The sequence below is a fragment of the Typopeltis vanoorti genome, chromosome 9, assembly GCF_054136105.1.
Source record: "Typopeltis vanoorti isolate ZY-2024b chromosome 9, IOZ_Tvanoo_1.0, whole genome shotgun sequence".
Taxonomy (NCBI): Eukaryota; Metazoa; Arthropoda; class Arachnida; order Uropygi; family Thelyphonidae; genus Typopeltis; species Typopeltis vanoorti.
In genome coordinates, this window is record NC_143557.1 from 2,552,194 (window position 1) to 2,577,075 (window position 24,882).

The 24,882-nt window shown below is 36.1% G+C and overlaps 1 protein-coding gene across 3 annotated transcripts in view; it reads left to right on the forward strand.

Moving 5' to 3' along the window:
• The window catches only part of Marf1 (meiosis regulator and mRNA stability factor 1-like protein), a 655,603-nt gene that overhangs the window by 389,697 nt on the left and 241,024 nt on the right, over positions 1-24,882 (forward strand). For all 3 annotated transcript variants that reach the window (XM_090397518.1, XM_090397519.1, XM_090397520.1), the window contains one exon: positions 1,460-1,731. In XM_090397518.1, the coding sequence (XP_090253644.1) occupies positions 1,460-1,731 (272 nt within the window). The remainder of the gene's footprint in view (positions 1-1,459; positions 1,732-24,882) is intronic.

Genomic DNA, 24,882 nt, shown 5'->3' on the forward strand with positions numbered 1-24,882 from the left:
TTTAAAAGTAATAGGCCTGCAGATTTAAATTTTAATATAAATAAGACACAAATGACTTTGTTTAATTTTAGTATTAAGAAATCTCTTATTGAAGGTGTTTGTGATGCAACAGATAGTGAGTCATCCACCACCAGCCTACAAAGCGATCTCCAGGATGTACAAAAGGAGGGGAAAACTACCAGCACACAGGAGAAAAAGTCTGCATTCACTCGTAAGTACTTATAATAACATTATAAATTTTTGGTGATCAGAATGGGATATGTCAATGAAAATCAGCACAAATTAATTTAATGATGTTTGTTTAATTGATCATTAATTAATGATCAGTTATTAATTAACAATTATTAATTAATAATTGATCATTAATTAATGATCAGTTATTAATTAACAATTATTAATTAAAACATTACAAAATAACCAAGGTGTTCCGTGAAAATTACAGGATTTGTGAAGTGTTCCGTCGTAGGAAAAGTTTGGGAAACTCTGCTTTATAGGATGTAGTAATTTCATCTGCTGTAATGGATCTGTGGAGCCTGTTTTGATTGTGAACAAGAAATGCATTAATGTTTCAGGAGTTAGGGTTTTCCAAAGTACTGTTGTCTTCAAACAGATTTGGTTTTTGAAAAGAGTCCAGGACATCTTGTGTGGTGGACATGTCTTCACCATCCACATGGATTTAAGTGATAGTCCTTTCTTTTTCAGAATTTGAACTGTCTATTGAAGAATGCAGCTGAAGGGCTATCTGCTAAGTGCTGCAGTATTCTTATTTTAAAATTTCTTACTTCTACTTCTTTCTGCCTTTCCAGTTCTATTCCTATTGTATTGGTTTTCTATAAACCAGCTTCTCTCTCTCTCTCTCTCTATATATATATATATATGTGTGTGTGTGTCAAAGTTGGTTGAAAAGACTCTTGGGAAGTCTCTATAGTCCTCAACTGATTTATTGAGGTCTCTTCAGTGAGGGCCAAACCTAATATTATAGAATTAATGCAGAAGTCATATATTATCCATACATAAGTAATAAAAAAAAAGATTTATCACCTTATCATTAAACTACTCTGGATTAGGAATACTTTTTTCCCTTGTTTACAAAGTAAATTATGTTGTTTTTAATCCATTACCCAAGTATGAACAAATAAACTTTGCACATGAAGTATCTTCATGACTAATCTACTTGTATGTGAAAGCCGCTGACTTTAAAACCTTGAAAAGCTGTTCAGAACAGTAAGCATTTAAGTGATATTCAAAACACATTGCACAAGTTTCAATATGAATTTATCTTCCTAGATCATATTGTAGATTGTCTCAAAATTAACTTTAAAAAATGTTGTATAAGTAGCTTCAACATTATATTTAATTGCACATATATGTTCGAATTCTTTTATATTAAAATTATTAAACACAAGATATTTTTGAAGTGTTAATAATTTTCTTCTCTCTCTTTCTCAACTTTATGCAGTTTCTGTTCCTGCTACACAGCTGAATTTGGTGCATTCCCTTTTCATGATGCCATATATAATCAAGAAAGTATTGATTTACATAAAAGAGAATCAGCCTTCAGTCTCAGTAGTGATGATAGCTTGCATGAGGATATAGAAAAAAGGCCCATCCAACCTCAAAGTGTTCCTCTTGAACATCTTATTGCATGTATTCCAGGTGTTCAGATCACAAAATCTACTCTTGGAATCAAAAAAGTTCAGTGGCTGGAAAATAAGCCAGTTGATATAGAAGGTAATTAATGATTTTAACACTTATTTTATTACATAATGACTGATACACTGTGCAAAATGTTTTAATCAGAAAGCTTTCCAAACTTGAATTGTTTAAAATAAATTCAAGGTTTAGTAGGAAAATAAGGCAAGATATCTTTGAAATTAATGTAGTATGTTCGTGAGGGGGGGGGATGGCTATCTGCATACCATAATATTAAATTATTAACCATTAAAGATAATGGCTCTAGAATGTCTTTTTGCATACTAATGTTGTTGATGGTTTGAGAGTTGAGTGAAAATCATTAGTAAGTCGCATCTGGATATTTTGGGCACTCATGATTTCAGGTGCTGGCTACTCAATGCCTTTCTTTCTAATGGTATTGCATGAGAAAAAGGATCATACTACTGAAGGTTATTTTTTCGACAAAAATATCCAGATGTTCAGCATTGTCAAAACATATAATACAATCTCAGTATAAGTCAGCAACATCTTGTAATTAACTGATTTATTATTATTATTACAGTAACTTCTATGCAGTGAGTAGACTCATTGTGGGAGGCCCACCCAACCAGCAACATGCCTATCATATTGAACTTTGAAATCATTTACACTCCCTGCATTCACAATTACCTTTGGCAGTGCATTCCACATACCAACAACTCTCCACATAAGAAATCTGCCCTTGATGCCCTTCTTCACCAGATCGTTATGCAAATTTCATGAATAGCCTCTCGTTCTTCCCATTTACAAGACTGTTAGCAGTGATTTGTATCTCGCAGTGAAGAGCTGCAAATAAGTGCTTCTGTAGCACAGAATGGAAGAATGACAGTAAGTTGTGTCTTTGGTTGGAAAATGCCTACGTTCAATTCTTTCTGTGACTAGAGGAATCTTTATGATTGTTAAATTTCATTTGAAGGTGAGTTAGACAATCTCATACGAAGGCAGCAGTGTTTATTCCTTCCAGAAACTCAGGTTTTTCATCCTGCATACAGGCAAATCTGCCTTGAGAACACATGTAATTTACAGATGAAAATACTATTTGTGTTCGGCAGTAGATGGTGTTGTATGTAAATGATGATGGTGGTAGCAGATTTGTGCAATTGGTAAAGACAGAAAGTTATAGAGTAGAATGCCCTTTCTCGACAAGCCCTTGGACTCCTTGGAGGTGTCATATAATTCTTCTTATTGTGCTATCTTCTATCGAAGGTCAGCGACCATCTTGGCGAACAAACCGCGCTCTTGTGCTAATCTGAGCAGTTGTGCACTGCTCTTTCCTGTCCACGTCTTGATGTTGTCAAACCATGATATTCTTTTTCTTCCTCTAGTTCCTTTGCCATCAATTCTTCCTACCAAAATAGTTTGTAGAAGTTGGTATTTGCTGTTTCTCATGATGTGTCCAAGATATGATGTTTTTCGTTTCTTGATTGATGATGATGTCATATAATAAATTTCATGATGTCATATAATAAAAGTACTAAATATCACATTATGTATCTATTTTGGATGAGGTCAGTAATCCACTGTGAACAGCAAAGAAAATGTTGAATGAGAATTCCACCCATGAAAAGTTGGAACATACCATGTCATTGTTATGAATTGGGTAAGAGTTAAATAAGCACAAAAACTCTGCTCTAAGTGCTAAATGTTTTTCATACCACTTCAAGTCTGTAGAAAATAAACATGGACAAAGTCATAGTCCTTGTTACTAAGAGGAGAGGTAATGTGATAACTACAGTATTTTGAAGGGAAAGCTGGTTTAAAAAAAAAACACTGTGGTATTCAAAGAATGATGAGGATTGTTTACTATTCTGACTGGCAGATGGACAATTTGTGTTAGATCATCTAATAGAATATACTTAGGCATGTCTTCCATCTTGATCTGTAAAGTTAGCAAAGGAAATTCAGTCTAAAGTATGAAATTGAAGTCTCCAAAGAAAATGATCTTACTGTTTGGGTTATTCAACAGTATGAATTCAACAACCTTCAGAAACAATAATCAGAAGTTACTCTGGTTATGGGAATTAGGGAAATGGTAAAAGCTGCAAATTCAAACAGCTGTGTGGAAAGAAACTTTGTGCCAGATCATAAGAGAGGGAAGATATAACTGCAGCAGCTTCTGACGCAGAATGTGAAATCTGACAAATATATTTATTGTATTTGTAAAAATAGTCTCTAAAGCTTGATAATTGTGGCCATTCTTTCAAAGACAAGACTGTAGCCAAGTTCTTTTTGGTCTACCTCTTGATTGTCTTCCTCCAATGATTCCAGTCAAGACTGTATTTGGTAATCTTTATATAATTTAGATTTGGAGATGACCAAACCATCTTAATTGCTATTTAAGAATTATAGCTATATCTTCTCTGTAGTTTAATTCATGTTTGACTTGCTGATTTGTTTTGTGTTTTGATTTTCTGTATTTCTTTCTGTTTGAGTGTCCAAGTCTCAGCTCCATATGTTGCTGTAGGTATAATAATGATTTTATAGAGTTTTAGTTGGAAGCTTTTTTAAATGCTGTTATTTTTCCATATTTTGTTTACTTTATTCATATTAAAACCTTTAAGTCTGTATTTTACTCTTTCTGTGTTGTCGAGGTTGTGATAATGAGACTGCCAAGATATGTAAATTGCTTTACTTGTTCAAGTACATGAACCACTAAGTTAATTGAAATTTTTTCCTTATATCATCCTATTTTCATTGTTTTGGTTTTGTACTCGTCATTTAAAATGTCTATTTTTTCCAATTGTACTTTAGATTCTGCAAGAAGAATATCATCTGCATATTTAATGTGGTTGAGATTTGTGCCATATATCTGTAGACCTAATTCACCTATGACTTTGCATATTATTATTATTACAGGCTACTCCATAGAGTCCTTAAACTCATTGAGGGAGGCCCTAAACATGTCAAACACTATCCAACATTTGTGCAGTATCTATCATTCTTTGCTTTGAACTCATTTACAGTCATGGCACTTACAACAGACTCTGGCAACCTATTCCACTCTTTCACCACTCTCCAAGCAAAAAACCTAGTTCTGACACACACTTGCTCTGTTTTTAAGGATGGCCTCTACTTCTCCCACCACAAGATCTGTTCTGAAAAATTTCCTCTGAATTAGTCTTGTAAAAACCCTTCAGTAATTTGTATGTTTGATTCATATCACTCCTTTTAGTCTGCATGGTTAGCCTAGTGGCTTTGCGCTTCGCAACCATATGACTGGGGAAAGAGTGTCCCAGGTTTGATTCCCATCGAAGACGTGAGGAATTTGAGGATCTTCCTCAGCCATAGCCAAGTTAGCCGGTCTTGGGCACGGGCAGTAGGGTTTTTTCTGCCAGTTTATCTGGCGTTTTTCATCCCGCAAGCAGGCATACCGGCCCTGTGAATATCGCTACTACAGCCACAAATATATCCCCCCTCCCCCAGCAGCAGGCTAGGTGACAGGTCGGCTGAGAGTGGTACTAACAAGAAGTCGCATCTAAGTAGCACATGGACCCTGCATAGGAAGCGGGAATAACGTGTAGTGAAAGAAGACAGGAGATTCATATCACTCCTTTTCTGCCTTTCAACCAGTTTCTGTAACCTATAAATCTTCAATCTGTTCTCATAAGGTTCCTTCCGTAAACTTGCTACCATCTTGGTCACTCACCTCTGGATACTCTCCACCTCTTTCTCATTGCCAAGAAAGCCAGGTGACCAGATCTGCATGCAGTAGTCAGGATGGGGTCTTATTAAGACTTGATAAAGAGGAATAATAACCTGCTTGTCTCTGCTTGCTCATCAAAGACATTCTTCAGTACCAAAGTAATCTGATGAGCTGCTTCAGCCACTTTTGCTAGGTGTCCTCTAAACTTTCACTTCCTATCAACAAAACACTCTGAAATCTGGCTTCTTCACCCCAAAATTCATCACCTTGCACTTTGCCACATTAAAGTGACATTCATTCTCCTTTACCCTGACTTCAAGTCTATCCAAAGCAATGCAGTATACAGTTGGTCATGTTTTCACCCCAAAATGCATAACCTTGCACTTGCCACATTGAACTGACATTCATTCTCCTTTGCCCTGACTGCAAGTCAATCCAAAGCATCCTGCAAAATTTTAACATTATCTTTATTAACTATTGCTCTACCCAACTTTGCATCATTGGAAAACAACTGAACAGTTCAGATCCTTTTCTATATCATTAATGTACAAATAATGTACAATGTATTTCTTTGAGAAATACATTGTACATTGTACAGAGGCAACCCTGCATGACTCCTTTTGCTACTTTGAATTTGTCTGTTTATATTTTATTAAATTTGACAGTTGCTTTGGTAGATTTATTATGCTTTTTTGTAAATATTTTCATTAGCTAACTTTGACATGAAATTCCTTTAGAACTCTGTATTATAATTTAATAATATGAACATTTCCCAAAAGTTAATTTTTTCTATGCCACTTAGAATGCCTTTTTAGATTCTGTGCATTTATTAACCCTCTCATGCATGAATTTTTATATTCATTTATCATCATCATCAAATTCCTAGCATGTACCCTCAAGGGGTGTACAGGATATGACAGTACTACATGAAAAAATTACATCATTACTAACTTCCTATCTACAATTTTCCTCCAAATCAGTCTGTTACTTGTCAAGACTCCAACATTATCAGACCTTATATTTCTATCATCTAAGGCACTTTGTACCGTATCAATCCACCTATATCTTGGTCTTCCTCTGGGTCGTTTTCCTGCCAACCTGGCAGAGAACATTTTTTTGCTAATCTTTCCTCTCCCATTCTATTTAAGTGACCATACCACCTGAGATTAGCTCTGCTAACGCATTCCTGGATGCTGACAATGTCAAGTTCTTTCCTAATATCCTCATTTTTAATATGATATTGCCATTGATGCCATCTGTTCATGCCTCTAATCTTTCTTAGGACTCTCAAATCTGTGGTCTCTAGTCTTCGGTCAAGTGTTTTACTTCTAACCCAGCTCTCAGATCCATAAGTTAAAACTGGTTTGAACACTCTTGTATACAGCTAATTTAGTGTTCCGACTAATTTCTCTCTTATTCCATATGAATTTATTCAATTGACTTCCCACCATACCAGCTTTGCTGATTCTGTTGTCTATTTCTATATTTAATTTACCATCTTCAGTAAAATTCGTGCCTAAGTAGCTGAAATGTTTTACTTGTTCCACAGGTTCTCCATTCACAACACAGTTGACCATTTTCAATGATTCTGCCTATTTTCATTGTCTTTGTCTTTTTATTGCTGACCTTCATACCATATCTATTACAACAGTTATTCAATTTAGTCAGAGAATCTTGCAGACTTGTAGCGGATTTATTTAGAAGTATAACATCATCCGCATAAAGCAAAGAGCTGACATTAACATCTCCAATTTTGATATCATGTTTAATACCACTTTCCTTAATAATGTGATCCATATAGATAATGAATAACAGAGGGGATAATGTACATCCTTGTCTCACACCAGATTTAACATTATTAAACCATTTTCCTGTACTTCAATTCTAACTGCTGACCTACAACTCAAAGACTAAGTATTGCTTGATATAATGCCCCATGGACACCATATAACTGTAGCGTATTGAATAGCTTCTCTCTTGGCACCTTGTCATATGCCTTTTCCAAATCGACAAAACTTAAATACAAATCTTTGTTATATTCCCATGCTTTCTCGACTATTTGTCGTAAAGTGAGGATCTGATCCTGACAACGTCTATTTGGCCTGAATCCAGCTTGTTCTTCACCAAGCATTTCTTCCACAATTCTTCTCAACCGTTTCTCAAGTATACTTGCATAGATCTTGCCAGGAACACTCAGTAGGGTGTCCAGAACCTATGTAATTCTCACATGCAGTTTTATTTCCCTTTTTATATATGGGTACTATGAGAGCTCTACTCCAATCATCGGGAATTCGTCCCTCTGTCCAGGCTTTCTGAACTATGCAGTGCAGCCACTGTGAGACTCTTATACCACCATACTTCAGCATTTCTGGTCGAATATCATCTACTCCTGCTGCCTTTCCACATTTCAAGCCTTTGATGGCTTTTTCTACTTCAAGTATGGATATGTATTCCTGACTGCATGCCTGGTCAGTGTTTTTTATCACTGTGCTGTCATCACTGCTTGTTTCATTTAGCAGTTTTTCAAAGTAATTACTCCATACTTCAAGGATATCTTTTTCTCCTGTTTTCATGTCACCTTTATCATCTCTAACTCCTTTTACAGTACTCTTTCCTCAATTTCTATGCTTCTTCAACAACCTCCAGAATATTTTGCCACCTTCTTGATATTTATTTTCTATATTCTTGCCAAAATCCTCCCATGACTTTTGTTTAGCTAGTTTTACACACTGTTTAGCTTTCTTACATTTGTCTCTGTATTCTGTAAGAGTAAAAGCTGACTTATTTGCCAGGAACTTTTGATATGCTTTCCTCTTTTCCTTCACTGCCTCTTTAACTTCCTGTGTCCACCTGGCAATTCTGATTTTTTTATCCTTGCACACAACCTCACCACATGCCTCTCTGCCAGAATCAAATGTTTTCTTCAGAGTTTGCCACTCAATCTCCAAGGTTTGATTCCTGTTCTCAAACTCTTTCATTTTTTTTTTCAATAATCTTTCTGTATTTTAGTCTACAGTTCACATCTGAGAGCTGCTCAACTTTTATTCGCTTTAAAACTTTCTTACATGTTATTCTTTTCAATATGAAATTCAATTTTATCCTGCCCAAGACTAAATAGTGATCACTTCCAATTTCAAATCCTCTGTACACTCTGGTGTCCTGCACCAGGGAGAAAACATCACTATCAACAATAACATAGTCAATGAGACTTTTCTTATTCCTAGCCTCTTCTCTCCATGTGAATTTGTGCACAATTTTATGTTGGAACATGGTGTTAGTAATAACCAGTCCATGTCCTGAGCAGAAATCCAACAGATATTTGCCATTATTATTAGCTTTGCTCTTTTCTCCAAATTTTCCCAAAATATTTTTGTATGTCTCACAATCATTTCCTACTCTACTATTTAGATCCTCAACAAGGACCAACTTTTCCTTTTTCATTGTGTCAGTTGCTTTTTCTAAAGCATCAAAAAATTCCTCCACTTCTACCTTAGTAGAACCTTCTGTGGGACCATAGGCACAAATAAGTCTCATTGTCCAGTTCCCCATTCTCATATTTTCCCACATTACTCTACTTGAGACTGATTGCCATTCAAGAAGATTAGCCTTGTATTTTGTGTTGAATACTATGGCTACTCCTTTTCGTTGATTGTCATTGCCTGAATATAACATTTTGTATTTATTGCTCAGAAAGATCTCACCAGTTTTTGTCTTTTTTGTTTCAGTCACCCCTATTATGTCGATCTGGTACTTATCTAATTCCTCAGGCCAGCTCCATTTCTTTGCCATTCAGGCTTCTTACGTTGTTAGTACCGATCTTTAACTGTGGTGATGTTGAGTTGGGGTTTGTTTTCAGATTTGTTCCAGTAGCTGACTTTTCGCTGTTTGCCCTGGTTTCCTGGCGAAAACAACAGGGGCCTTGTTTAACTGGGCGACGCCCCAGCCGGCATGAAATTTTGTCATGTTGTACCATATTCATTTATAAAAATTATAATGGCATGATACAGTACAAATTAATCTTATACTATTACCATGAATTCATTAATTTTGCTAAATTTATATCCTGTATATGTAAAAAATGATGTCTTCATCTGTGGACATCATGCACATAGCATCAGCTATAACATCCATGCACAGCTCATGTTCAGAAGACCAATACTGCCTTACACATGGGTATTTTATGAATGTCATGACAAGTACAATTCCAGGGTAAATTTTGAGTTCAGTCACAGTAAGTGCTAAATTATCTTTGCCTTTACGATATGCATACAGATTAGTTTGTTTCACAATTTTCCACCAATTCATCTGGAAAGAGCTGTGAAAAATAATCTACAGGGCTCTCTCCATGAATATTTACTTGGTATTTTTTTCTAAACTGTGGTTCAGTACCAGCAAAGGGATTATCTTTCTCACTAAATCACCCTGGTTGTCTCTACAATGGCATATGACCAGCAGCAGCTGTATTTTGCACACTAGCTTTGAACATTTTGAGTCTGACCAACAGGGGGGAAGGACACTGAACATGACTGTCTTCACTTAAACCATCACTCTCTGTAGGATCATTTTGTGGCTGCTGGTATATAGGATCATCATCAGAATCACTCAGTTCCAAACCATCTTCAGATTCCTCCAACAGTTTTTCAATCTTCTCTTCAGTAAGTCTCTTGTGGTAATGGACCTTTTATATGCCTGATGGACATTCGTTATCGATCTGTGTAAAAGAGATGATAATGCCAATTAATGTACTTACTATTCATTTATGTTTGCAAAAATAAAATAAATAAAATTATAAAAATATTGTACAAGAACTTTCTAACCTCAAACTATTTGCTGCATAGCATCTCTTACCATCATCATCATCATCATCAAATTCCTGCCATGTACCCTCAAGGGGTGTACAGGATATGACAGTACTACAAGAAAAAATTACATCATTACTAACTTCCTATCTACAATTTTCCTCCAAATCAGTCTGTTACTTGTCAAGACTCCAACATTATCAGATCTTATATTTCTATCGTCTAAGGCACTTTGTACCGTATCAATCCACCTATATCTTGGTCTTCCTCTGGGTCGTTTTCCTGCCAACCTGGCAGAGAACACTTGTTTTGCTAATCTTTCCTCTCCCATTCTATTTAAGTGACCATACCATCTGAGATTAGCTCTGCTAACGCATTCCTGGATGCTGACAATGTCAAGTTCTTTCCTAATATCCTCATTTTTAATATGATATTGCCATTGATGCCATCTGTTCACGCCTCTAATCTTTCTCAGGACTCTCATATCTGCAGTCTCTAGTCTTTGGTCAAGTGTTTTACTTCTGACCCAGCTCTCAGATCCATAAGTTAAAATTGGTTTGAACACAGTCTTGTATACAGCTAATTTAGTGTTCCGACTAATTTCTTTCTTATTCCATATGAATTTATTCAATTGACTTCCCACGATACCAGCTTTGCTGATTCTGTTGTCTATTTCTATATTTAGTTTACCATCTTCAGTAAAAATTGTGCCTAAGTAGCTGAAATGTTTTACTTGTTCCACAGGTTCTCCATTCACAACACAGTTGACATTTTCAATGATTCTGCCTATTTTCATTGTCTTTGTCTTTTTATTGCTGACCTTCATACCATATCTATTACAACAGCTATTCAATTTAGTCAGAGAATCTTGCAGACTTGTAGCGGATTTATTTAGAAGTATAACATCATCCGCATAAAGCAGAGAGCTGACATTAACATCTCCAATTTTGATATCAGGTTTAATACCACATTCCTTCATAATGTGATCCATATAGATAATGAATAACAGAGGGGATAATGTACATCCTTGTCTCACACCAGATTTAACATTAAACCATCTTCCTGTACTTCCTTCAATTCTAACTGCTGACTCACAACTCAAATAAATACTAAGTATTGCTTGATATAATGCCCCATTGACACCATATAACTGCAGCGTATTGAATAGCTTCTCTCTTGGCACCTTGTCATATGCCTTTTCCAAATCGACAAAACTCAAATACAGATCTTTGTTATATTCCCATGCTTTCTCGACCATTTGTCGTAAAGTGAAGATCTGATCCTGACAGCCTCTATTTGGCCTGAATCCAGCTTGTTCTTCACCAAGCTTTTCTTCCACAATTCTTCTCAACCGTTTCTCAAGTATACTTGCATAGATCTTGCCAGGAACACTCAGTAGGGAAACACCTCTGTAATTCTCACATTCAGTTTTATTTCCCTTTTTATATATGGGTACTATGAGAGCTCTACTCCAATCATCGGGAATTCGTCCCTCTGTCCAGGCTTTCTGAACTACGCAGTGCAGCCACTGTAAGACTCTTATACCACCATTTCTGGTGGTATAAGATTTCAGCATTTCTGGTCGAATATCATCTACTCCTGCTGCCTTTCCACATTTCAAGCCTTTGATGGCTTTTTCTACTTCAAGTATGGATATGTATTCCTGACTGCATGCCTGGTCAGTGTTTTTTATCACTGTGCTGTCATCACTGCTTGTTTCATTTAGCAGTTTTTCAAAGTAATTACTCCATACTTCAAGGATATCTTTTTCTCTTGTTTTCATTTCACCTGTCTTATTTGCCAGGAACTTTTGATATGCTTTCTTCTTTTCCTTCACTGCCTCTTTAACTTCCTGTGTCCACCAGGGAGTTCTGATTTTTTTATCTTTGCACACAACCTCACCACATGCCTCTCTGGCAGAATCAATCAATGTTTCCTTCAGAGTTTGCCACTGAATCTCCAAGGTTTGATTCCTGTTCTCAAACTCTTTCATTTTCTTTTCAATAATATTTCTGTATTTTAGTCTACAGTTTACATCTGAGAGCTGCTCAACTTTTATTCGCTTTAAAACTTTCTTACATGTTATTCTTTTCAATATGAAATTCAATTTTATCCTGCTCAAGACTAAATAGTGATCACTTCCAATTTCAAATCCTCTGTACACTCTGGTGTCCTGCACCAGGGAGAAAACATCACTATCAACAATAACATAGTCAATGAGACTTTTCTTATTCCTAGCCTCTTCTCTCCATGTGAATTTGTGCACATTTTTATGTTGGAACATGGTGTTAGTAATAACCAGTCCATGTCCTGAGCAGAAATCCAACAGATATTTGCCATTATTATTAGCTTTGCTCTTTTCTCCAAATTTTCCCAAAATATTTTTGTATGTCTCACAATCATTTCCTACTCTACTATTTAGATCCCCAACAAGGACCAACTTTTCGTTTTTCATTGTGTCAGTTGCTTTTTCTAAAGCCTCAAAAAATTCCTCCACTTCTACCTTAGTAGAACCTTCTGTGGGACCATAGGCACAAATAAGTCTCATTGTCCAGTTCCCCATTCTCATATTTGCCCACATTACTCTACTTGAGACTGACTGCCATTCAAGAAGATTAGCCTCGTATTTTGTGTTGAATACTATGGCTACTCCTTCTTTTCCTTGATTGTTATTGCCTGAATATAACATTTTGTATTTATTGCTCAGAAAGATCTCACCAGTTTTTGTCTTTTTTGTTTCAGTCACCCCTATTATGTCGATCTGGTACTTATCTAATTCCTCAGCTAGTTCCATTTCTTTGCCATTCAGGCTTCTTACGTTGATAGTACCGATCTTTAACTCTGGTGATGTTGAGTTGGGGTTTGTTTTCAGATTTACCAATACATCTCTTACCAATATAACACATATCCTCACATGAGGACGATATGCTTGTAAGGTTATCTACATAAGATTACCTTACAAACATGTTGTCCTCATGTGAGGACAGGTAGTTTTCAAGTTTGTTTTATAAATATGGTAATAGGCATGAACAAATTAAATATTCACACTTCATCTACAAGATACAACAATATATAAAACCATACTAACCTTTCCAGAAGACTCATAAAATCACCAAATTCAAATCAACAAAACAGCAGCTTTTCACTTCCCCCTTGTTACCACCATGCACTGCAGAGAGATTGGTATTCCTGTAACTCTGTTGAAACTCTTGCCATCTGGTGTGGTTTCTAAGAACACTTTGGTCTTCCCAGATGAGGACTACATGCATACAGTAGCACTAAATTATGAATGAATAATTATTATGAGGGAAAATATGTGTCCTCATATGAGGCCCTTATGCATCAGAGGGTTAATTTAGCAGACATAAACTTTTTCAGTATATGGATTAGTTCTTTTTATGACATTAAAGTTTCAAATTTGAAAACAAATATATTTTATATTATTTCACATCGAATACTGTTCGTCAGCATCATTATCACATTCCATATTGAATGTAACATCATATTCAAAAAATCCAAGTATTTCTAAATTCGTATGGTAATTTTTATTTCTATTTTTTATCAACCTTACACACAAGAGGTTGCAAAACTGACAGTGCCTGTCAATGCCATATGCAGACAGGAAGTAATAGGAAATATAACAACCAGTTTCTTGAATAGCACCCCGTGTGGTGACCAGGGTTAAAGAATAGTCCCAATGTAGCCCATGCATGTCGTAAAAGGCGACTAAAATGGGTACCCAGTACCCGGGGGTATAGCCGGGTTCCTTCTTGTAAGGTTGGGCGCAGGGTAACAACCCTGTCCTGTAAAAACTCATTTGTTAAGAAAGTCAAAAGGAAAATTAGCCAGACGTGCTTCGCGGAACAACTTGGACAACAGAAAAAGGATTATGAATATTGGTTTGGAAGCTGGAATGTCTTGAGCCTGAACAGACCAGGAACATTGAAGAGAGTGTGTGAGGAACTACAGAGATATAGAATGCAGATAACAGCATTGCAGGAGGTGAGATGGAAAGGAAGTGGCATATTTGATACCAGAACACATACTATTTTTTACAGTGGAGGAGATCAAAAAGCCTTTGGCACCGCATTTTTGGTTAATAAAAAATGGAAACACTTGGTTCTTGATTTTAGACCAGTTAATGAACGACTTTGTGTACTGAGAATAAAGTTTAAGATATTCGATATTTCACTTATATGTGCACACGCACCAACTGAGGACTCTTGTGAAGAAGACAAGATGAATTTCTATGAATTATTGGAGAAGATACATGATCAGGCACCGAAACATGATGTAAAAATGGTTCTAGGAGACATGAATGCCAAAATAGGAAAGGAAGAGACCTTCCGACCAACAATTGGAAGAGATAGCGCACACGAAGAAAGTAATGAAAATGGCATGAGACTAATTGATTTTGCAAGTAGCAAAAATATGATCATATGTACAACCTGTTTTCCACATAAAAAAGTACATAAAGTTACCTGGAGATCGGCAGATGGAAAAACGGAAAATCAGATAGATCATGTGATGATTGATAGACGACATGCGACAGATATCATTGATGTAAGAAGTTTTAGAGGAGCGGATTGTGATATGGATCATTACTTGTTAAGAATTAAATATAAACAACGGATAAAAATTAATAAAGTAGGTAGAGGAAAGAGAACACCAAGATATGACATCCAAAAATTAAAAGATGGAAAAATCAGACAAAAATATATTGACAGATTGGGAGAAGAAATAAATGAGGATGAACATATAAATAATATGACTATAGATAAAAAATGGGAATGGACCAAGAATAAAATTTCTAAAGTGACTGAAGAAGTCCTGGGATTCAGAAACAAAGATAAAAGAAATGAATGGTATGATTTGGAATGTAGAAAATGTGTTGAAGACAGAAATACAGCTCGTCTAAAGATGCTTGGATGAAAAACTCGAGCAAATGAGAATGAATATAGAGAAAAACGAAAACAAGCCAAAAAGATTTGTAGAAGAAAGAAACGTGAGTGGGAAAAGTCAAGGCTAAATGAAATTGAGATTTTGAAGAATACAGGACAAATTAAGAGAATTAAGAAAATGTATAATAAGATAAAGGAAATTAAAGGCGGATTTCAACCCAGAACAACTTTCTGCAGAGACCATGAGGGAAACTTGCTCAGTGGAAAGGAGGACATTTTGAGAAGGTGGGCAGAATATTTTGAAGATCTCCTTCAGGACAAAACAAGCTTGGAAAATGACGTTCCAGAAGAAGACGAGTTTAACGAACCCCTGGCAAGTATGGGAAAAGCTGAGACAGAGGAAGCACCAGAATTAAACGAGGTGGAATTAGCCCTAAAGAGAATGAAAAATAATAAAGCACCTGGTGAAGATGGAATACCAGTTGAGCTATTAAAATATGGTGGGCAGTCACTATTAATCAAAATACATAAGTGCTTGTCAGAGGTATGGGAAACTGAATCTATGCCTACTGAATGGTACACTGCTATTATCGTTCCTATACATAAGAAAAATGACAAGTCTCTGTGCCAAAATTATAGAGGAATATCACTGTTAGCAGTAATTTACAAAATATTTGCAAGGGTACTGGCAACTAGATTGGAACCCTTTATAGAAAAAACGCTGGGCGACTACCAATGTGGTTTTAGGTATGATAGATCAACAACAGACCAGATTTTTACAGTACGAACTATAATGGAGAAATGCTACGAGTTCAATATCAATCTGCACCATTTGTTTGTGGACTTTAAACAAGCCTATGATAACATCAATAGAGATAAGCTATTTAAAGTCATGAAGGAATTCCAAATTCCACCTAAACTGATAAGATTAGTTAAAATGACACTCAGAAATACCATGGGTAGAGTGCAAATACAGGGCGAACTCACACCTGAGTTCAGGATTACCAAAGGATTACGACAAGGAGATCAACTATCAACAATGCTTTTCAACCTATGTCTTGAAAGGGTAATACGAAATGTAATTATAAACAGAGGTGGAACTATTATGAATAGGAGTCTACAGCTTTTGGCTTTTGCGGATGATGTAGACTGTATTGCAAGGACTGAGAGAAGCCTTAGAGAAGGTTATAGACAAATGAGAGAAGAGGCAAGGAAAATGGGACTACAAACAAACGAAACTAAAACAAAATACTTAATTGTTGCCAGAGATAAACAAAAATTGGGAAACAGCCAAAGTTTCACAGTAGATGAAGAAACCTTTGAACGAGTCCAGCATTTCAAATATTTGGGTTCAGTAATAACAGAAAGTAATGATATGTCAGTTGAAATTACCTATAGAATAGCTGCTGCAGATAGAACTTATTATAGTATTCAACCACTATTAAAATCGAATTTGATTTCGATAAAAAGTAAAATCCAGCTATATAAAGTAATCCTCAAACCTGTGCTTTTGTACGGCTGCGAAACATGGACAATGATCCAGAGAGATCAAAACCAATTACAAATATGGGAACGAAAAGTATTAAGAAAGATCTTTGGCCCAATTAATGAGAATGGACTTTGGAGAGTGAGGAATAACAAAGAAATAATGGAGAAATTCAATGAAGTGGATATTATTACTGAAATAAAGGTGAGAAGACTGAGATGGCTAGGACATGTTCAGCGAATGGGAGATAATAGAGCCGTAAAAAAGGTCTTCATGTCTGGACCAGGTGGATCTAGGTCCAGAGGACGACCGAAAAGGAGATGGCTTGACGATGTGGAGGATGATTTAAAGAAAATGAGAGTAAAGAACTGGAGGAGAAAGGCACAGAATCATTAAGAATGGAAGGCTATCCTGAGACAGGCCCAGGTCCTAAATGGACTGTAATGCCAAGGAGTAGTAGTAGTTTCTTAAATAGCTAGACATTGTACTCCTTGGAAACAATGCGAAAAGAAAGGTGTTCACAAATACAAAAACAAATTTACCAGCCTGGTTAGTTGAATGGTTAATGTATCTACTTTCCAACCAACAGGCTTGGGGTTCAAATCCTTCAGGAGCATGAATGTTTGTGATTATCACTAGGTGGGAGATGGATTTCATCATCTAGTGTGAGATTACAATTCACTTATTGGAGATGTGGTTTGAAAATGTTCTGTGCTTTTATTCTCTAGAACAGGGTTTTTGGATTGTGTAAAAATAAAATTTTAAAAAATACAAAAATAAAACTTTAAAAAATTCCTTAGCCCACCATGGTACTGGTATACTATAGGTTTTGCATTCTTGTGTTGGTGGGAAACACATAAAAAGAAAAAAAAAAAGATGGTGTATAAGCGACAGCTGCTACCTTATGTTCTCATTGGCTGGAAGAAAATTGGAGAGATAGTGGCAAAGCAGTTCAGCGGAACATTGTTCATGGAAGTAGCTATCAAAGATACTATTATTTTTATTATATATAAGAGATATCCAGGGAGTCATTGAGAGAGAAGCCACATATCATTCACACTATCTGCAGTCACCACCTCCAAAGGCAAGTCATTCCAATCATACACCACTCTATGAGAGAAAAAATCTCGTTCTCACATATTTTTTTGACTACATTCATTCTCGACTATCGTGGCTGCTCTCTGTTCCAACTGTCCATAAAATAAAAAATTCAACATACTGGTATACTTTATGAGCCTTTCAGAAGTTTGTAAGTCTCTGTCATCACCTCTCTTTCTCCTGTTTGCTGCCATCTACAACTAAATTCTCAATCTATATTCCGCAGTCCAAATATCATCTTTAACACTTTATTTTGTGTCCAGGTAATCTGCACACAATTCCTGATGAGATTGTATCAAAGCCTTGTAAAGAGGTAAAATGATTTCCTTATTCTTACATGTCAGTGTTCATTTAAGAATTGCAATTATTCTGAGTTTATTTGCAATTTTTGCTATATGAACTTGGAATTTCAATTTCCTATCTACTAAAACTCCTTGATAACATAGCCATTTTCTTCTAGCATAATCCAACAAACAAAATGTGCTATTGGATATCTCACTACATCAAATTGTGCAACTTCTTATTTACTAAATTCAAACCAACAGCCATTTCACATACTCACAGTTATAGCTATTCAAATCATTCTTTAAGTACTGCATGTCAGTTGTATTCTTTGATTGCATGCAAAGATAGGCATCATAAGCAAATAGCTATATGTATCTTGTCAAATTCCTCCTATTGTCATTAATCATCATCATCAAATTCCTGCCATGTACCCTCAAGGGGTGTACAGGATATGATAGTACTACATGAAAAAAAATTACATAGTTATTAATTTCCTATCTACAATTTTCCTCCAAATCAGTCTGTTACTTGTCACACTCCAACATTATCAGATCTTATATTTCTATCGTCTAAAGCACTTTGTACCATATCAATCCAACTATATCTTGGTCTTCCTCTGGGTCGTTTTGCTGCCAACCTGGCAGAGAACACTTGTTTTGCTAATCTTTCCTCGCCCATTCTATTTAAGTGACCATACCACCTGAGATTAGCTCTGCGAACGCATTCCTGGATGCTGACAATGTCAAGTTCTTTCCTAATATCCTCATTTTTAATATGATACTGCCATTGATGCCATCTGTTCACACCTATAATCTTTCTCAGGACTCTCATATCTGTGGTCTGTAGTCTTTGGTCAAGTGTTTTACTTCTGACCCAGCTCTCAGATCCATAAGTTAAAACTGGTTTGAACACTGTCTTGTATACAGCTAATTTAGTGTTCCGACTAATTTCTCTCTTATTCCATATGAATTTATTCAATTGACTTCCCACCATACCAGCTTTGCTGATTCTGTTGTCTATTTCTATATTTAATTTACCATCTTCAGTAAAAATCGTGCCTAAGTAGCTGAAATGTTTTACTTGTCCCACAGGTTCTCCATTCACAATACAGTTGACATTTTCAATGATTCTGCCTATTTTCATTGTCTTTGTCTTTTTATTGCTGACCTTCATACCATATCTATTACAACAGTGATTCAATTTAGTCAGAGAATCTTGCAGACTTGTAGCGGATTTATTTAGAAGTATAACATCATCCGCATAAAGCAAAGAGCTGACATTAACATCTCCAATTTTGATGTCATGTTTAATACCACTTTCCTTCATAATGTGATCCATATAGATAATGAATAACAGAGGGGATAATGTACATCCTTGTCTCACACCAGATTTAACATTAAACCATCTTCCTGTACTTCCTTCAATTCTAACTGCTGACTTACAACTCAAAGACTAAGTATTGCTCGATATAATGCCCTATTGACACCATATAACTGCAGCGTATTGAATAGCTTCTCTCTTGGCACCTTGTCATATGCCTTTTCCAGATCGACTAAACTAAAATACAGATCTTTGTTATATTCCCATGCTTTCTCAACTATTTGTCGTAAAGTGAAGATCTGATCCTGACAGCCTCTATTTGGCCTGAATCCAGCTTGTTCTTCACCAAGCTTTTCTTCCACAATTCTTCTCAACCGTTTCTCAAGTATACTTGCATCGATCTTGCCAGGAACACTCAGTAGGGAAATACCTCTGTAATTCTCACATTCAGTTTTATTTCCCTTTTTATATATGGGTACTATGAGAGCTCTACTCCAATCATCGGGAATTCGTCCCTCTGTCCAGGCTTTCTGAACTATGCAGTGCAGCCACTGTAAGACTCTTATACCACCATACTTCAGCATTTCTGGTCGAATATCATCTACTCCTGCTGCCTTTCCACATTTCAAGCCTTTGATGGCTTTTTCTACTTCAAGTATGGATATGTATTCCTGACTGCATGCCTGGTCAGTGTTTTTTTATCACTGTGCTGTCATCACTGCTTGTTTCATTTAGCAGTTTTTCAAAGTAATTACTCCATACTTCAAGGATATCGTTTTCTCCCGTTTTCATGTCACCTTTATCATCTCTAATTCCTTTTAGCACTCTTTCCTCCATTCTTAAGCTTCTTCAACAACCTCCAGAATATTTTGCCACCCTCTTGATATTTATTTTCTATATTCTTGCCAAAGTCCTCCCATGACTTTTGTTTAGCTAGTTTTACACACTGTTTAGCTTTCTTACATTTGTCTCTGTATTCTGTAAGAGTAAAAGCTGACTTATTTGCCAGGAACTTTTGATATGCTTTCTTCTTTTCTTTCACTGCCTCTTTAACTTCCTGTGTCCACCAGGGAGTTCTGATTTTTTTATCCTTGCACACAACCTCACCACATGCCTCTCTGGCAGAATCAATCAATGTTTTCTTCAGAGTTTGCCACTGAATCTCCACGGTTTGATTCCTGTTCTCAAACTCTTTCATTTTTTTTTTTCAATAATATTTCTGTATTTTAGTCTACAGTTCACATCTGAGAGCTGCTCAACTTTTATTCGCTTTAAAACTTTCTTACATGTTATTCTTTTCGATATGAAATTCAATTTTATCCTGCCCAAGACTAAATAGTGATCATTTCCAATTTCAAATCCTCTGTACATTCTGGTGTCCTGCACCAGGGAGAAAACATCACTATCAACAATAACATAGTCAATGAGACTTTTCTTATTCCTAGCCTCTTCTCCATGTGAATTTGTGCACATTTTTATGTTGGAACATGGTGTTAGTAATAACCAGTCCATGTCCTGAGAAGAAATCCAACAGATAGTTGCCATTATTATTAGCTTTGCTCTTTTCTCCAAATTTTCCCAAAATATTTTTGTATGTCTCACAATCATTTCCTACTCTACTATTTAGATCCCCAACAAGGACCAACTTTTCCTTTTTCATTGTGTCAGTTGCTTTTTCTAAAGCATCAAAAAATTCCTCCACTTCTACCTTAGTAGAACCTTCTGTGGGACCATAGGCACAAATAAGTCTCATTGTCCAGTTCCCCATTCTCATATTTGCCCACATTACTCTACTTGAGACTGACTGACTGCCATTCAAGAAGATTAGCCTCGTATTTTGTGTTGAATACTATGGCTACTCCTTCTTTTCCTTGATTGTCATTGCCTGAATATAACATTTTTTATTTAATGGAAATATTAAATAACAGTATCACAAAGATTGATCCCTGGGTACACCACTAGTCACCATAAATCTTGACTCACACCTGCCAAATACACTTTTCAATGTCAGTCATTCAACCATCCTCTTATCCAAGCTAATTATTTTTCTATTCCTTTTTATCTAACTCAGCCATAATATTATTATACAATGTAAATTACTCAAATATAAACTTCCCTTAGTAAATCCGTGCTGTTCTTTGCAAAGTATAGATGCTCTATCAATACATTTCTGCATGTGATCTCTTACCAATTTTTCCAAAATCTTTACCATCATTCCAGAGATACTGATAAGTCTATTGTTAAAGTTATCAGTGTCTTTATAACACTCTTATACAATAGAATTATCATACCTTCTTTCCATTCTGAAATCTTACCTGTGCTGAGATTCAAATAGCCAGGTCACAGGCACTGTGAGTTCAGCTGAACACTTCTAACATGTATGCTGATATCCTTTCAGTCCCTATTGTTGAATTATTCAGTTTATACAACTGGTGTAGTTCTGCCTCCTCATACAACTGTTTCTTCATCCAGTGTAGAGGTAGCATTGAGCAGTAAGTTGCATTCACCAGATTGATTACTTTTAGCAAAAGGAGCAGAGCACTCATTAGCTGAACAATCTCTTCTGCATCTGCCACCATACCATTCAAATCTGCATTCAGGAAAGTTATTCTTTCACATTCATTCTGTTACTGTGACATAACAATAGAATTATTTTGAATTCTCTTTGGCTTACTGTGCTTGCAGAACCAGTTTCTTTTCATGCTTGTGTTCTTTACAATAAATGTAATGTTTCTGTCCTGTGCCTTATAATTTTCATATTTACCATGTACATAATGAAATTTTAATTTCCTTATGCATATGGTGCATATGCTCATGCAAATTTCCTTTTGCACTTGTGCATAAGGAAATTTGAATGTGGAAGGAATACTGTGTATGAAAGGAAATTTGCATTCCCTTATGCACAGAGCATTCTTTCCACATCATCCTAAGTCTCTAGAGGTTATAGAATAAAATAAAGAGTGTAATGAAATGGATGTGCAATCTTATTAAACAAAAAAAAAAAAAAAAAATCAACTAACGCCTTTTTTATTCCCGTATATACGGGAGTAGGCGAGGCCATTTAGCCCTATCTAACTTTTGGAGACTGAGTGGGCAGTTCAGTCTCCACTGGTACCCAATCAGAGACAGATGGCCCAAGGCTATCACTAATTATTATATTGTATTAGGGTTAGGGACCACGAGATGGCGGCACATTTGAGCCGTCTCTCTTCACTGCGTACCGCTCTTATTAAACAAGAGGTTCTTATATGTATGAGGGTTGTTTGAAAAGTTTGGTAAAAAAAAATGTTAAACACTTTTTTTCTTTTTTTTTTGGAAAAAATCGCCCTTTATTTCTCAACATAGTCTACCATCAAAGTCTACTCATTTGGTCCAGTGAGTTTACAATTTTTTCATCCCATCTAAAAAAGTAGGATTTGTCAAATTGTGCAAAACAGTCATTGACAGCCTTGATGACATCCTCGTTTGAAGAAAATGTTTTCCCACCGAGCCTAATTTTTAAGTTTAGGAACAAGAAGTCGTCACACTGGGCCAAGTCCGGAGAATACGGTGGATGCAGAACCAATTCGAACCTTAATTCGTGCAATTTTGCCATTGCAATGGCTGATGTAGTCTATTATGATGGTTCCTTGGGAATCCCAATAAACAGTGGCCATCACCTTCCCAGCTGATAAAACGGTCTTCACTTTTTTCAGTGCTCTTTCATCGGCCATTTCCACTGTTTTGACTGCTGTTCGGACTCAGATGTGTAGTGGTGGATCCAAGTTTCATCTATAGTCATGAATCGACACAAAAAATCCTGCTTATATTTGCGATTAAACATTGCCAAATGCTGTATTGAAATGTATTTTCGCATGCGTTTTTGATCAACAGTTGACAATCGCGGCACCCATTGTGCCCACCTTTTTCATGTGCAATTTTTCGTGCAGGATATTATACACCCATTCAGTTGAGATGCCTACAATCTCACTCAGCAGTCTTCCATAACGATAACAGATAACATGGATTTTGTCAATCGTTTCCTTCATAGTGACCTCGGTCGGGTGTTCAGAGTGCGCTTCATCTTCGATGAACTTACAACCACTTTTAAACTCATTTATCCAAAAATAAATAGTATGCTGGTGCAGAGTCCCCATGAACTGCATCTAACTCGGCTTTGATTTGCACAGCCATCCACTTCTTCAAATAAAAGTGTTTTATTACTGCACAAAACTCGTTTTCCTCAATTTTTATGAAAAATGCGAACACAGTCATTTTAAATGTTTGCCAAACTAGAACTATGTGTCGCACGTGGCTAAAATTTTGCTAGGGGTCATGAAAAAGATGATACGTGCTGACACGGTATGAATGAACGAACATATTGTGTTGCCATCTACTGGAAATTTACCAAACTTTTCAAACAAACCTCATATTTAATACTTCGCATGTACTGCTGATATCCTTCCCATCTCAGAGCCAAGACTATGGCTTCAGACTTATTTTCCTCAGTTGCAATTTCCTACTTTATGGTTCAGCATATAACCTTTTATGATTGGAATATCCATACATCTCGACACTATCACCAGTTCAGAACAGCATGATCACTGTCACCACCTGTATGCAGAACAGTCACATCTTTTACTGAATCCCTCCTCTGATACTATAATCAGCTCTAATACTCTGACCTCCAGTTCCTTCTGTCACATACTGCTCAAGAAAGTTGTCTTGCAATAGCTCAATAAATTCACCTTCAATCTTCTCATGAAACTTGACTGCTATCCAGTCAATGTTTGGATAATTAGTCACCTATGGCAACTAATCATTTAGTACCCATTAGGTTTATTTAATGATGGATTTCATCATCACTAACAGCTGATCCAGGTCTGTAGCAACAGCTCACACCGTATAGCTTCAAACTCACTGCAATATGGAAAAAACTGTTATTAATATTGCAATCATAGCTGTCCATTCTAACTGTCCATTCTAAATGAAATTAAATCATCCAGTATAATTAGTATCATGTCCCTTCTCTCTCTCTCTTATCTATCTTTCCTAAAAATAATGTATGATTTATACTCAATACCAGTTAGTACATCAGCTTATGACTGCCAGGTCTCACTAATGCTGATAATCTTAGGGCACAATGTATTTACTAAGTCAACAAACTCAATCTATTGTTCCTGATACTTCTAGCATTTGTGTACAGACATAATAAATTACCTCCATGCTTTTTTTTTTTTTTTTTTTTTTTTTGTATACTCCCTCTGTAGCCTGCATGACTTAGAGAACTTTCAGGAACTTCCAAATTTCAGATTTAGTTATCTAATACTTCACTTAACAAACATCCTTGCACATACTTAGTGTGAACCAGGTTAGCACACAATCACCTTTTCATCATAATCACCTTCATTATTAAGCATATTCATATCATTAATGCTAGCCTGGTTGGCAAAGCGGTTAATGTAATCTGCACTCCAGCCAAAAAGCTGTGGGTTCAATCCTGCCATGGGTATGAATGTTTATTATGGCCTTCATTCATTAATATTCATTCGTAAGAGCAAAATGTACATTCTCCCAAGATGGACTGCATCACCATGGGAGAAGTGACTCAACTTCCAACTGGTTCAACCCTTTCACTAGTTGAATGGGGGAGGGGGA